Here is a 13,578-nt window from a genome sequence, read left to right on the forward strand (position 1 = left end):
GTGGGCACTGCTGGGTGGCACTATGGCCACTGCTGGGTGGCACTGACAGGGGGGACACATTTTTTATTTAGGCAGGCAAAGCAGGGGGCAGGTGGGCACTGGCAGGGCTGGCCGTGATCGGGAATGATGTCCCGATCACGGCCGCCGGTGATCGGCTTTTTTTTTTATAAGGAATAATAGCCGATTACCGGCTCCATTATATCACATGATCAGCTGTCATTGGCTGACAGCTGATCACGTGATAAGGGGTCGGGATCGACCCCTTGCACGGATCGGTGATCAGGCGAGTCTCGTAGACTCGCCGATCACAGAGCGCGGGGCGCGCAGGCCGCTTGTGCACGGGACTACGTCAATAGACGTAGTCCTGGAAAAGGAGATCCGTGCTGTAGCCGTCATTCGGCTATAGCGCGCGTCTCAAGTGGTTAAAGTGGAATTCCACTCAAAACCGCCCTTTGCTTTATTTTTAACAATGTACTATGTTTTTGAATACATTATTTCTGCTTCTTTATGTATACTTTGATTTTACCTGTTGATCCTGCTCGATTACCCACCTAATCTCCAGTTCTGGTATCAGGCCAACGATGCTGTATTGCTGCAAGTGAATGAGATTGTCTGCTTGTGTTGTCAGGCCCCCATACCTAAATAGTAGGGGTGCAACAGATCAAAAAACTCACGGATCGTTCCTCGGATTAGAGTCACGGATCGGATCATTTTTCGGATCAGCAAATAATTGAATTTGCAAAAACCTGCAAAAATTCCACCACCATATAGTCCCCACTGTAATATCCACAATCTCCCCCACTGCAATATTGGCTGAGCATGGCTGGGTACGGCTGAGTATTGGCGGGGTTATGGCAGGGTATTGGGGTTATGGAAGGGTATTGCAGAGTATTGGCTGGGTATGGAGGGATAGCTGTCACAGAGCAGCGCTGTGGGCACTACAGATCCAGCCCACAGCGCTGCTGACACCGATCTCTCCCCTCCACTGTACAGATTAGTACAGAGAGGGGAGGGAGGAACCGTCATCATGACATGATGCCGGTTTGTTTACAAGTGATCGCTCCGTCATTTGACGGAGCGATCACATTGTAAACGGCCTGGGTGTAGAAAGATGGCCGCCGCTTCGGATCTAGGCCAAAGCCGCGGCCTTTCCTAAGGCCGAAACCGAGGAGGGGATCGTGGCGTGTGCCGATCCAAGCGGGGTGACCCGTTCGGATCACGGATCGGTGACGATCCGTTGCACCCCTACTAAATAGTAGGCAGGATGATGCATGCATGTAGGACACTTCCTCCTAAGCACAAGTGTCTTCATCCATAAGAAAGCAGGTGTAAACATCTGCAGAACAGCTCTGACCCTTCTCTTGAACAGCTGTTCTCCATCTGCTAATGGGTACACTTGTCACGATAGGTATTCTTGACAACGGAATCCAACTATTATATAGGAGCTCCTAGGTGGCATTCCCAACCAACACATACCATTCTTACCTGCACTAAGCAGGAATTCTGGTTATGTGACAGTGTAAAAAAAAGTACAGCTATAGTTCTTTTTATTTTGACATTTGAAACCTGCAGAACATTTCTGAAAAGGACATTGGGACTCTTACAAATAATTTACTGCTGGGCCTGGTGACTCCTTTTACATGGTTGTGTAATTCAAACTCTTACAATTTTATCCCCAATAGTGAGTGTGGCTTGGAAACACAGTGACTCAGCCATAACTAAATCTTCCTTGACCTTTCATATGTACCTTCATTCTGGCAGCCCTGCCTGCCACAAACCATGGTGAGTAGGGAAACTGACTTGACTAATTCAGTTATGAGGGCAGTCTTGCGTTACATAATGTAGAATGTAAAATCTTTGTGCTGTGCTGCTTTCAAAATGCTGCTTTTCTGCCTGAACATAAAAAAAAAATAGCAAAAGTACTGCATATGTGCTTTAAATTAACTATAAAATGACTCCTTAAAAAAAAAAAAAGGTCTCACAGAAAATGCCTAAATGTGTTTTTGAGCCATAGATTGGTCACTAAATTGCATTTTCTATACCATGCAAGCTGAGAGCATAGGATGTAAGACCAAGCTTATTTAAACAAGCGTTTGTATAACTTCTGTAGCATCTTCTTTTTTGCAGGGCTTTTTTTTATCTTTTCCTGATTGTACAGTACAGGACATGGGCTTGTTTAAATCATTACGCCTGGGTTAAAGCGGAGTTCGGGTCACATTCTTTTTAATTGATCTGGCATAATGCATTATTACATTACAAAAAAATGATAAAAGTTTAATAGTGGATGTTGCTAAAATATAAAGTATCTCACAAAAGTGATTACAACCCTCACATTTTTGTAAATATTTTATTATATATTTTCATGCGACAACACTGAAGAAATGAGACTGCTACAATGTAAAGTAGTGAGTGTACAGCTTGTATAACAGTGTACATTTGCTGTATCCTCCAAAATAACTCAACACGCAGCCATTAATGTCTAAATTGCTGGCAACAAAAGTGAGTACACCTCTAAGTGAAAATGTCCAAATTGGACCCAATTAGCCATTTTCCCCCGCCGGGGGGGGGGGAGGGGTCATATGACGCCTTAGTGTTACAAGGTCTCAGGTGTGAATGGGGAGCAAGTGTGCTAAATTTGAGGTTATCGCTCTCTCATACTGGTCACCGGAAGTCATACAGCAGTTTAAAAGGACAGGTTCCACTCAGAACAGGCCTTGCCATGGTCGACCAAGGAAGTTGAGTGCACATACTCTGTGTCATATCCATAGGTTGGCTTTGGGAACACTGCTGCAGAGGTTGAAGGGGTAGGGGGGTCAGCCTGTCAGTGCTCAGACCATATGCCGCACATTGCTTTAAATTGGTCTGCATGGCTGTCTTCCCAGAAGATGATGCACAAGAAAACCCACAAACAGTTTGCTGAAGACGATAAGCAGAGGACAAGGATTGTGGCCTGGATGGCAATGGAGTAGGAAGCAGGCAGAGTGAGCTCCTCTTGTTGAATATCCTTCCTGATATCCTGCTCACAAAATAGCCCTAAAAACATTACTGCCAGACAGTGTACAACAGCGGGGAACAGACCGGCACCATGTCGCCATCCAAAAGAGCTACGGATGCGGTGGATAAGCTGGCGCAATACAGACACCAGGATAAAGGCCAGGCAGACCGAGATGGCGCTGACGTGCTCTGCAGCAGAACACTAGGGCGCAGACACGGCCAAAGTACTGGAGGCATAGCCAAACTCCAGGGGACACTACGTAGATCGATGAGGTCAAGATCGATATGCTTAGACAGGAGCTTTCTAAAGTGAAGGACTGGGTCACAGAAGCAGAGACCCGCATAGGAGCAGCAGAGGACATACTACACCCCTTAAGCCATACTGCAGAAAACATGCAAAGGTAAATACAACTGCATGCACATCGAGATGAAATGAAAAAGAAAAGAAATGCTACTGCGCAAAAGCGGACCACCAGACCGGCTATATAATAAAACAGGCCTTGCTGCCCTCAAGAGTGGGGAACCCTAAAAGTCAAAAAGAAGGAAGAAGAAAAGGGCGCACCAGCCTTGTGCATTATCCTTTGGATATGTATTTATTAAAAATGTAAAAGGAAAACTACTCACAAACAATTGTGTAAAATCTTGCAATATGAATAGTTGTCGAGTAGCAGCATCTAGTCACAGATAAGAGGAACTCTTCAGAGATCACAGAGGAGCTCACACTAATCACTGCCAGCTGACGCCTTTAGAAGGGACCATCCCTTCTTCCTCAGAGCTCAGCAGTAGTCAAGCTCTGAGGAAGAAGGGAATGTCCCTTTTGAAAACGCATCAGCTGGCAGTGATTAGTGTGAGCTCCTCTGTGATCTCTGAAGAGTTCCTCTTATCTGTGACTAGATGCTGCTACTCAACGACTATTCATATTGCAAGATTTTACACAATTGTTTGTGAGTAGTTTTCCTTTAACATTTTTAATAAATACATATCCAAAGGATAATGCACAGTGCTGGTGCGTCCTTTTCTTCTTCCTTCTTTTTGAAATGAAAAATAGACTGAGAAGGTGCAATCTCTGGTTCATAGGGCTGCCAGAGAAAACTGAAGGTAACAATCCCACTGAATACTTAGTCACTTCTCATTGATCAATATGCCAGGGAGGCTTTCACTGTTATGTTTGCAATGGAGAGAGCTCACTACATCCCAGCAAAATCCCCTCCAGCAGGAGCCCACCCCCAGGACCTTCATTGCAAAGTTTCTAAATTTTTAAGGACAGAGACAAAATCCTGAGACTATCCAGAAAGAGGAAATATGCAGCTTGGTAACAGTCATGTGGCAGTCTTCCCTGATTTCTTTAATGAGGTTCAAAAGAGAAGGGCACAGTTCCAAGATGTTAAGAGGCGGCTTAGAGCACTACATTTCAAATATGCCATGCTGTTCCCTGCTAGACTAAGAGTGGAGGAAGATGGCCGTGTACAGTTCTTTGAAAATCCGAAGGCAGCAAGATCAACGCGGATGACAAGATCCAACAAGCTTACTACAGAAACTGAGTGAGTACAACTAACGTTGCCCTCAAATGATGGAGGATTTACCCCCCACAGTTCTCCCCATTTCCCATGTGTCACTTTACACACAGATCCCCCCTATCTCCTAGGACTGCCTGCAAGGGGATGGGGAAGGAGAACATTACCAGCCATTCAGTGTCCTCCACCCCTCTGGCAATCCCTCGACTGGCTTCCACTCACCCAATGAATAAAATTCAAAGTACTAACAATAATTTACAAAGCCATCCATAACTCTGCCCCTAGTTTCATCACTAACATAGTCCCAAAATACCAACCAAGCCGCTCTCTTCTGTCATCCCAAGACCTCCTGCTCTCTAGCTCCCTTGTCACCTCACATGCTCGCCTCCAGGATTTCTCCAGAGCTTCTCCCATCCTTTGGAACTCCCTACCCCAATCTGTCCGACTGTCCCATAATCTAGCCATCTTTAGGCGATCCCTGAAAACCCTTTTCTTCAAAGAAGCCTATCCTGCTTCTAACTAACACTGTTTTACTTCCTCCATCAGCTCCTCCCCCCACAGCTATTGCCTTCTGTATCAATTGACACTTCCTTTTTAGATTGTAAGCTCTAACGAGCAGGGCCCTCTCATTCCTCTTGTACCAAATTGTAATGTCTGCCATCATGTTGTAAAGCGCTACTCAAACTGTTGGCGCTATATAAGACCTGTATAATAATAATAATAAACCATGCTCCACACAAGGGGGGGTAAAAACAGTCTTTATCTACTTTCGGAACAATGCGCCCATACACAGGGCATTCCTGGGCAACAATGCTCTATAACTAACATTAACTCACACTGTGACAAAATCTAACCCACCATGAGACACTGCTGAACTATATGGTCACATAATTTGCACTCAAGTGTTTCAGAATACTGAAAAGCAAGAGACTCGCTCGATCGAAGGACTACTGAACATAGGACTTTACCTGCTCCCACCCCATGTGCTGTGCAGTGAGAAATCACCCCCATCTCACATATACAGCCTATTTTTTCATCATAGCTTTTGTCATGCTATAACTGGTTCAAGTAGAACACCTCCAGTCAGTTTGGAAAGCTGGAAGAAAGTCCGAACACTGGTTCATGAGTATTGTATGCTTTCCCCAAGTTGGGGAGGTAAAAAGCTGGGAGGAAAGGAAAATGCCAGATCAGCAGATCGGAGCATTGGGGAATGTTGCACCGTTGTGCATACGTTTTTTATGTTGAAAAAGAAGCCCAAAAATGCATGGTTATTGTGTGAATTGTAGTGATGTTCTTAGAATGAATATGCAATATATATTAGCAAGAGCCGCTACCCTGCCGGTATATGTACCCCTCAGTAAGCAATGACCAACGGGGCAAGTATTAAATTCATGACATGGCATGCGAGATAAAATTAAACTAACAGCTGTACTAACATTTCATAAGACAAAAAGCAGATATGCTGGTGGAGACCCATGTCACTGGACATTTGCAGGCGGCGCGGAGGCGCCCCTGGGTGGGATGGGCGTATCACAGCACCCATACAAACTTTTCCAGGGGGGTCACAGTGCTAGTGGCTAAATCCACCCCGTTTGAATTGATAGCTGTGGAGACTAACCGGCAGGGTAGATATATCTTTTTACATGCACTTGTTGGAGGCACCCCCTTGCTAATTATAGCCAGTTACACCCCCCTCCCATACAAATCTGATATAGTTACAGAGGGCCTAGCGTTTATAGTGCAACACCCAACAATACCAGCAATTTGGATGGGGGACTTTAACAAGACAATGTCTCCATCTCTAGATCAACCGACACAAATAGGGGACCGGCCTGGTGCACCCGTGCAGACCAGACTATCTCGTACCATGACAGAGTTTGCCCTAGTGGACGTGTGGAGGCACAACAACCCCACAACTGGAGCCTACACATGCCATTCCACAAGCTATAATACAATGTCCAGAAAAGATTTTGTACTTGTAAGATTTTGTGTCCCAGGCTCTACTACCTAAGGTCACAGGGTTGGGGATCGCACCAAGGACATTGTCAAACCAGTCCCCTTGCTAGGTGACAGGATCTCTGGGGAGTGCCCCCACTGTACGCACATGGAAAATGAACACCCACTGGCTGTCGGCCCTTACAGATGATTCCATTGAAAGTGAGATTAAATACTTCCTGGACAGACCTAGAATCCCACCCTCCCTTAACACAGTATGGGATGAATTTAAAGTACAGGACGATGGATTCTTACCACCAGAATAAACCGACTTAAACAGTCATCTAAACTAATAATACAACTAACTGATAAACTGCAAGAGCTGGAAACAACTTAGAACTCCAATCCTGCCCCTGAAAATCTAGACAAGGTAAAACTACACACTGCATGGTAACACAATTATGCACTGAAAAGGCCAAAGTATATTTTTCTGCAAGCAAAGAGTTTATGGACAGGGGGAGAGGGCAGGCAGGTTATTAGCCTATCTAGCCCACATGGACGATAGGCCTCCAGTAGTAGTCTCCCTAAAAGACACTAAGGGAAATAACATTACAGACCCCACTCAAGTAGCATCCCAGTTTTTACAATTCTATAAAAACCTTTATAAATCCAATACTACACATATACAAAGGGAACTTCAAGCGTATTTAAATACAATCCAATTCCCCAGATTAAAACCAGAACCAGTGAAATTACTAGATACACCCATAACTACACAGGATATTACCGATGTGATTGCCCAACTGGCCAAGTCTAAAGCTCCTGGACTAGATGGACTGCCCCTGGACTTCTATGCAACATACTTTGAAACACTCATACCTAAACTCAAGGATCTCTACCAATCCATATTTGACACAAACTCGCTCCCTCTATCCATTCAGGAGTCCCAAATAATTGTACTCCCCAAGCTGGGCAAAGACCCCTATTACCCCGAGTCATACAGGCCTATCTCACTCCTACAGGTAGATATTAGTTTACTGGCCAATCGATTGAACACAGCTATACTTACGCTAATACATTCTGACCAAACAGGCTTTATGCCAGGGAAAAACACTGCCATGAACATTAGGAGACTATACATGAACATACAGGCTCAACGTGACAATTCTGGAACCAGGGTGGTGGTAGCACTAGACACCGCCAAAGCCTTTGATTCCGTAGAATGGCCATACTTGTGGGAGTGCTTACACAACTATGGCTTTGGTCCACAGTTTATGAAGTGGGTTAAGCTTCTTTATCAGACACCTAAAGCAAGGGTATTTGTCAACGGCTGGCTTTCGGAACAGTTCCCTCTGGAAAGGGGTACAAGACAGGGATGTCCCCCACTGTATGCCCTGGCAGCAGAGCTGCTGGCAATTGCCATTAGAGCAGGCACTAATATAAAGGGATTGAGAAGAGGACACACAGTAGATAAAATAGGTCTATATGCTGATGACACTATTCTTTCTTTTAGATGGGGGATAGAGGCCATTATCATAAATAAAAGAAAATCCCAAATGTTAAGCAGTCACCAGAACAGAAATAGAAGATTTTCCTCAAAGACATTAGTTCAAGTGACTACCAGGTATTTCCCCCTTCTTAGGGTTTCCTTTTTAGTTCCTGTTTCAGATAAAGGAAGTAAAGCCAAATCTCCCTCCTGGGACATACAGTGCCTTGCAAAAGTATTCACCCCACTTGACTTTTTATCTATTTTGTGATGGATCATTGTGTCATGGATCAGAACACAATAGTCTAAGTTTGTGAAGTAAAATTCTAAAAATATATACATAAAACTTTCAGAAATAAAAAACTGATAATTGTCACATGCATATGTATTCGTCCTCTTTTGTTATGAAGCCCATAAAAAGCTCTGGTGCAACCAATTATCTTCAGAAGTCACATAATTAGTGAAATGATGTCCACCTGTGTGCAAGCTAAGTGTCACGTGATTTGTCATTACATATACACACCTTTTTGAAAGGCCCCGGAGCTACAACACACAAGCAAGAGGCACCACTAGCCAAACACTGCCATGAAGACCAAGGAACTCTCCAAACAAGTAAGGGATAATGTTGTTGAGAAGTACAAGTCAGGGTTAGGTTATAAAAAAATATCCAACTCTTCGATCCCTATGAGCACTATCAAATTTATCATAACCAAATGGAAATAACACGGCACAACAGCAAACCTGCCAAGAGACGGCCGCACACCAAAATTCACGGACCGGGCAAGGAGGGCATTAATCAGAGAGGCAGCATAGAGACCTAAAGTAACCCTGGAGGAGCTGCAGAGTTCCACAGCAGAGACTGGAGTATCTGTACATAGGATGACAATAGGCGGTACACTCCATAGAGTTGGGCTTTATGGCAGAGTGGCCAGAAGAAAGTCATTACTTTCAGCAACAAACAAAACGGCACGTTTTGAGTTTGCGAAAAGGCATGTGGGAGACTCCCAACATGTATGGAGGAAAGTGCTCTGGTCTGATGAGACTAAAATTTTACTTTTTGGCCATCAAATAAAATGCTATGTCTGGCGCAAACCCAACCCAACACATCATGTCACCCAAAGAACACCACCCCAACAGTGAAACGTGGTGGCAGCATCATGCTGTGGGGATGTTTTTCAGTAGTCGGGACTGGGAAACTGGTCATAGTTGAGGGATAGATGGATGGTGCTAAATACAGTGATATTCTTGCACAAAACCTGTACCATTCTGTGTGATTTGAGGCTAGGACGGCCTTCCAGCAGGACAATGACCCCAAACACACTGCTAAAGCAACACTTGAGTGGTTTAAGGGGAAATATGTAAATGTGTTGGCATGGCCTAGTCAAAGCCCATAGAAAATCTGTGGTCAGACTTGAAGATTGCTGTTCACAAGCGCAAACCATGCAACTTAAAGAAGCTGGAGCAGTTTTGCAAGGAGGAATGGAAAAAAATCCCAGTGGTAAGATGTGGCAAGCTCATAGAGACCAAAGTGACTTGGAGATGTGATAGCTGCAAAAGGTGGCTCTACAAAGTATTGACTTTAGGAGAGTGAATAGTTATGCACATTAACTCTTTCCGTTATTTTGTCCTATTTTTTGTTTTGAAGATGTTTTTTTATTTTTTATTATGAAGCAAAGTTGTGTTCTGTAAATTTAAATGATGCAAATCCTCAAACAATCCATGTTGATTCCAAGTTGCGAGGCAACAAAACATGCAAAATGCCAAGAGGGGTGATCTTCAGGTGTTCCTCCAAAGAAAAACTATTTAACACTGTCCACTAACAAATTGTTTAATTGCTCCCCTCATCTATTAATATATCCTGCGTATCTTGCATAGCCATCATGGCTCCAAAGCCTAACTGTCCCATCACAAATAGGAGTCAAGCCATATTAATACATAGCTACCAAACTACAAGGGTAATCACTTCAGACATATTATATGGTAGAGAATGACTCTTGTGCCCCGTACACACGATCGGAAATTCCGCCAGCAGAAGTCCGATGAGAGCTTTTGGTCAGAAAACGCGATCATGTGCATGCTCCTTTTTACTTTTGCTGGCGGAATTTCGGCCATCAAAAGATTGAGAGCATGTTCTCAATTTTTCGGTCGGAAAAAGTTCAGATCGAAATTCCGATCATCTGTACAAATTCCTACGCATGCTCGGATACAATTTGACACATGCTCGGAAGCATTGAACTTCATTTTCTCGGCTCGTCATAGTGTTGTACGTCACCGCGTTCTTGACGGTCGAAAGTTCAGAGAACTTTTGTGTGTCCGTGTGTATGCAAGGCAGCTTGGGTGGAATCTCGTTGGAAAAACCATCAGAGGTTTTTCTGACCAAAATTCCGATGGTGTGTATGCGACATTAGTCTTCACTTAGTCTTCAAACTAAGTGCTTTATATGTCCCCCCAACTTGTATATAGCAAAGGGGAAAACGAAGTTATGAAATAAAAATAGACCATTCACTCCAAACTCTAGGAAAGTGATAAGTGACAGAATGGATAATAAACCACAAAATAATACTTCACTGGATCTGAAGTACCCATTCCAAGAAAACGTGCCCTATTATATGTATGGCTATCGAAGGCCACTAAGAACAGTTTTTAATGTGGTGCACAAAGTACATGGCTAAGTCAGGCAAAGCGAGTCCCCCACAATGTGTTTTGTCGCGACTTTCTCAAGCAAACTGAGTGTTGCCAATGTGCTAGGGGTGGTCAAACAAGTCTAAATTCAAAATGTCATGACACAAAAGATGCACATGACGTCAGAATGTCACGATGCATGCAACCTAATGACATGCTTGATGTCACGGCAGATGCAGCATCATAACATTCACAAAAACACACTGAGGAAATCTCAATAACAAGATTAACCAATGCACAAAAATTCCACTTTCTAGGGGACAGTCAGCTAAAGCACATGAATACAAATCCCTGGTAATCAGCCAAATCAAAGAAATTTTACGTTTTTGTTTGTTTTCAAAGAAAATATTCTATGAATTCTAAGTAATATTTTATCAGTCTTTAGTTCTTTCAGACCAATTTTATTTATTTATTTTTTGCATTGTTTCCAGCTCTTCTTCCATCCATGATCAATAATAAAAGAGGACATATTGTTGCCATCAGTAGCATTCAAGGAAAAATAAGTATCCCTTTCAGATCTGCATGTAAGTAATCCGAAATCTGTGACACCTGTTTATATATTTGTACATCACATAATCTCAGAGTACATAACCAAGATGAAGTAATAGGTTTCTGGACTGAGAAATAACCTTACTAAAGAGATTATATCAGCAATAGATAAGGTTATTACTCAGACTCTATATTATTTTGCCACTATCCTCTGATTTTAAAGCATAGTACTATGCTAAGGTTTTAGTTTATTTATTAATAACCTACAAGGTACATTAACCAAAAAAACTAAATCTATTCAATATCTGGTGTGTCCACTCTTTCATTGGATACACACTGTACATTTTTCTTTAGATTTTTTTTTTTCTTTAGATTTACCAAAACCCTATGATCTTAGGTCAAACCTAAACACTTTCAATTTGTATGCAATCAGGTAGGCCCTTCCAATAAATAGTTGAAGGTAAATCTAAAGGAAATCAAACAACAATAGTTGTATAGTGTGTATCCAGTTTTTGCTTTTGAAACCTCATCAATACCTTATTTTTTCAAAACATCCTTAGATATTTTTTCAGTTATAGTGTCTAAAATATTTGCGCAATACATTCACTACATACACTACAGTACTTTACACAGTATATTGCCTTCTCATGCGCATCTGCCTCCTACTGTTCCTTCTACACGTGTTTGAATATTTCAGCAGCTGTGCAATGACTGTGCATTGTAGAAATGTTAAAGTGGCTGTATACTCAATTTTTTAACTTTTACCTACAGGAAAGCCTATAATAAGGCTTACCTGTAGGTAAAAAAAATATACATATACCATACAGGTTTAGGAGATATTCCCCTCGGTATGCGCCGCTGACTGCAGCGGCGCATGCGCACAAGGGGATTCTCGGCCTGAAAATCCGGCAGTGGCCGGCCGGCCGGAATGAAATCTCCCGCGCGCATGCGCAGGAGTGACGATTTTGCGGCTCCGGCCACTCACAGCGGCGGAGCCGCGATACCCAGAAGAAACGCAGAGGGAGCATGTCAGCTCCCTCGGCGTGGATCGGGCCAGATGTCTGGGTCTCGTTCTAAGGTAAGTATTTCATAATGAGCTAGTATGCGGTGCATACTAGCTCATTATGCCTTTTGCTTTGCAGGTTTAAAAAAAAAAAAAAAAATGTGCGGGTTTACTACCGCTTTATGTATTCAATGAACTGCTACTCAGGCCTCCAGTTCAACGTGTTACTTACACATACTTGCACAAATTTATTATTGGTTATTAGTTTAGCAGCGCAAGAACATTTACTGTATATTTAGCATTTTTCCATTGTGGGAATACAATTCATGTTTGTAGCAGTTTTTTTTAGTTTTTTGCATTTATCCTTTTAGTTAAATTGCGGCTGTGTGCAGCATTACTTTGTTACACATTTGTCATACAATATATTGCAAAGCCTAAATGCAATAGCTGCATTCATGTAGTCATTGTGCGTTTTGTTTTGTTTCACCTGTGATCTGGCCAGTAACTTGCTTCCTGCCTTGGGGTGTCTCCACTTTGCATCGAGGAGCAACAAAGATAGTATAATAATGTGCTGGGATGCTACTTTGTATTAAACAGCCCTAATAATGCACAAAAATTTTTGAAAACTCTTTACTCCCAAAACCAAGAGGGCAGGGGAAGGTAATTGTCACTTTGTGTGCCACAGAGAAATCTGTGCTTCTTTTTTTTTTTTTTTTTTTATTACGGTATTCTAAAAGTCCTACATAGAACAAATGTCATTTAGTAAATCCACAGGGTCTGAGATCAACGTGTTTTGCACACTTCCCCTGGATCCATGCCTTTTTATATATATATATATATATATATATATATATATATATATATATATATATATATATATATATATATATATAAAATATATAATATATATGTGTGTGTGTGTGTGTGTATATATATATATATACACACACAACAAACAGGAAATTCTTTCTATATGGTCATGTACAGTTGTGCTCATAAGTTTACATACCCTGGCAGAATTAGATTTCTTGGCCATTCTTCAGAGAATATAAATGAAACACAAAAACATTTTTCACTCATGGTTAATGTTTGACTGAAGCCATTTATTATCAATCAACTGTGTTTACTCATTTTGAATCATAATGACAACAAATTACTCAAATTACCCTGATCAAAAGATTACATACCCTTGTGGTTTTGGCCTGATAACATGCACACAAGTTGACACAAAAGGGTTTGAATGGCTATTAAAGGTAATCATCCTCACCTGTGATCTGTTTGCTTGTAATTGAGTCGATGAGTTTCTGGACTCCTGACAGACCCTTGCATCTTTCATTCAGTGCTGTACTGACGTTTCTGGATTCTGAGTCATGGGGAAAGCAAAAGATTTGTCAGAGGATATGTGGGAAAAGGTAGTTGAACTGTATAAAACGGGAAGAAGATAAAAAAAAAAGCTAGCCAAGGAATTGAGAATG

General features: G+C 42.2%; 1 protein-coding gene across 3 annotated transcripts in view; it reads left to right on the forward strand.

Annotated features, from left to right (window-relative positions):
- The window catches only part of DHRS7B (dehydrogenase/reductase 7B), a 158,371-nt gene that overhangs the window by 90,416 nt on the left and 54,377 nt on the right, over positions 1-13,578 (forward strand). For all 3 annotated transcript variants that reach the window (XM_077448776.1, XM_077448774.1, XM_077448775.1), the window contains one exon: positions 11,043-11,135. In XM_077448776.1, coding sequence (XP_077304902.1) covers positions 11,043-11,135 — 93 coding nt within the window. The remainder of the gene's footprint in view (positions 1-11,042; positions 11,136-13,578) is intronic.

Source organism: Lithobates pipiens, unplaced genomic scaffold, assembly GCF_037356315.1.
Source record: "Lithobates pipiens isolate NorthernLeopardFrog02 unplaced genomic scaffold, aLitPip1_a1.2 Scaffold_22, whole genome shotgun sequence".
NCBI classification, from domain to species: Eukaryota; Metazoa; Chordata; class Amphibia; order Anura; family Ranidae; genus Lithobates; species Lithobates pipiens.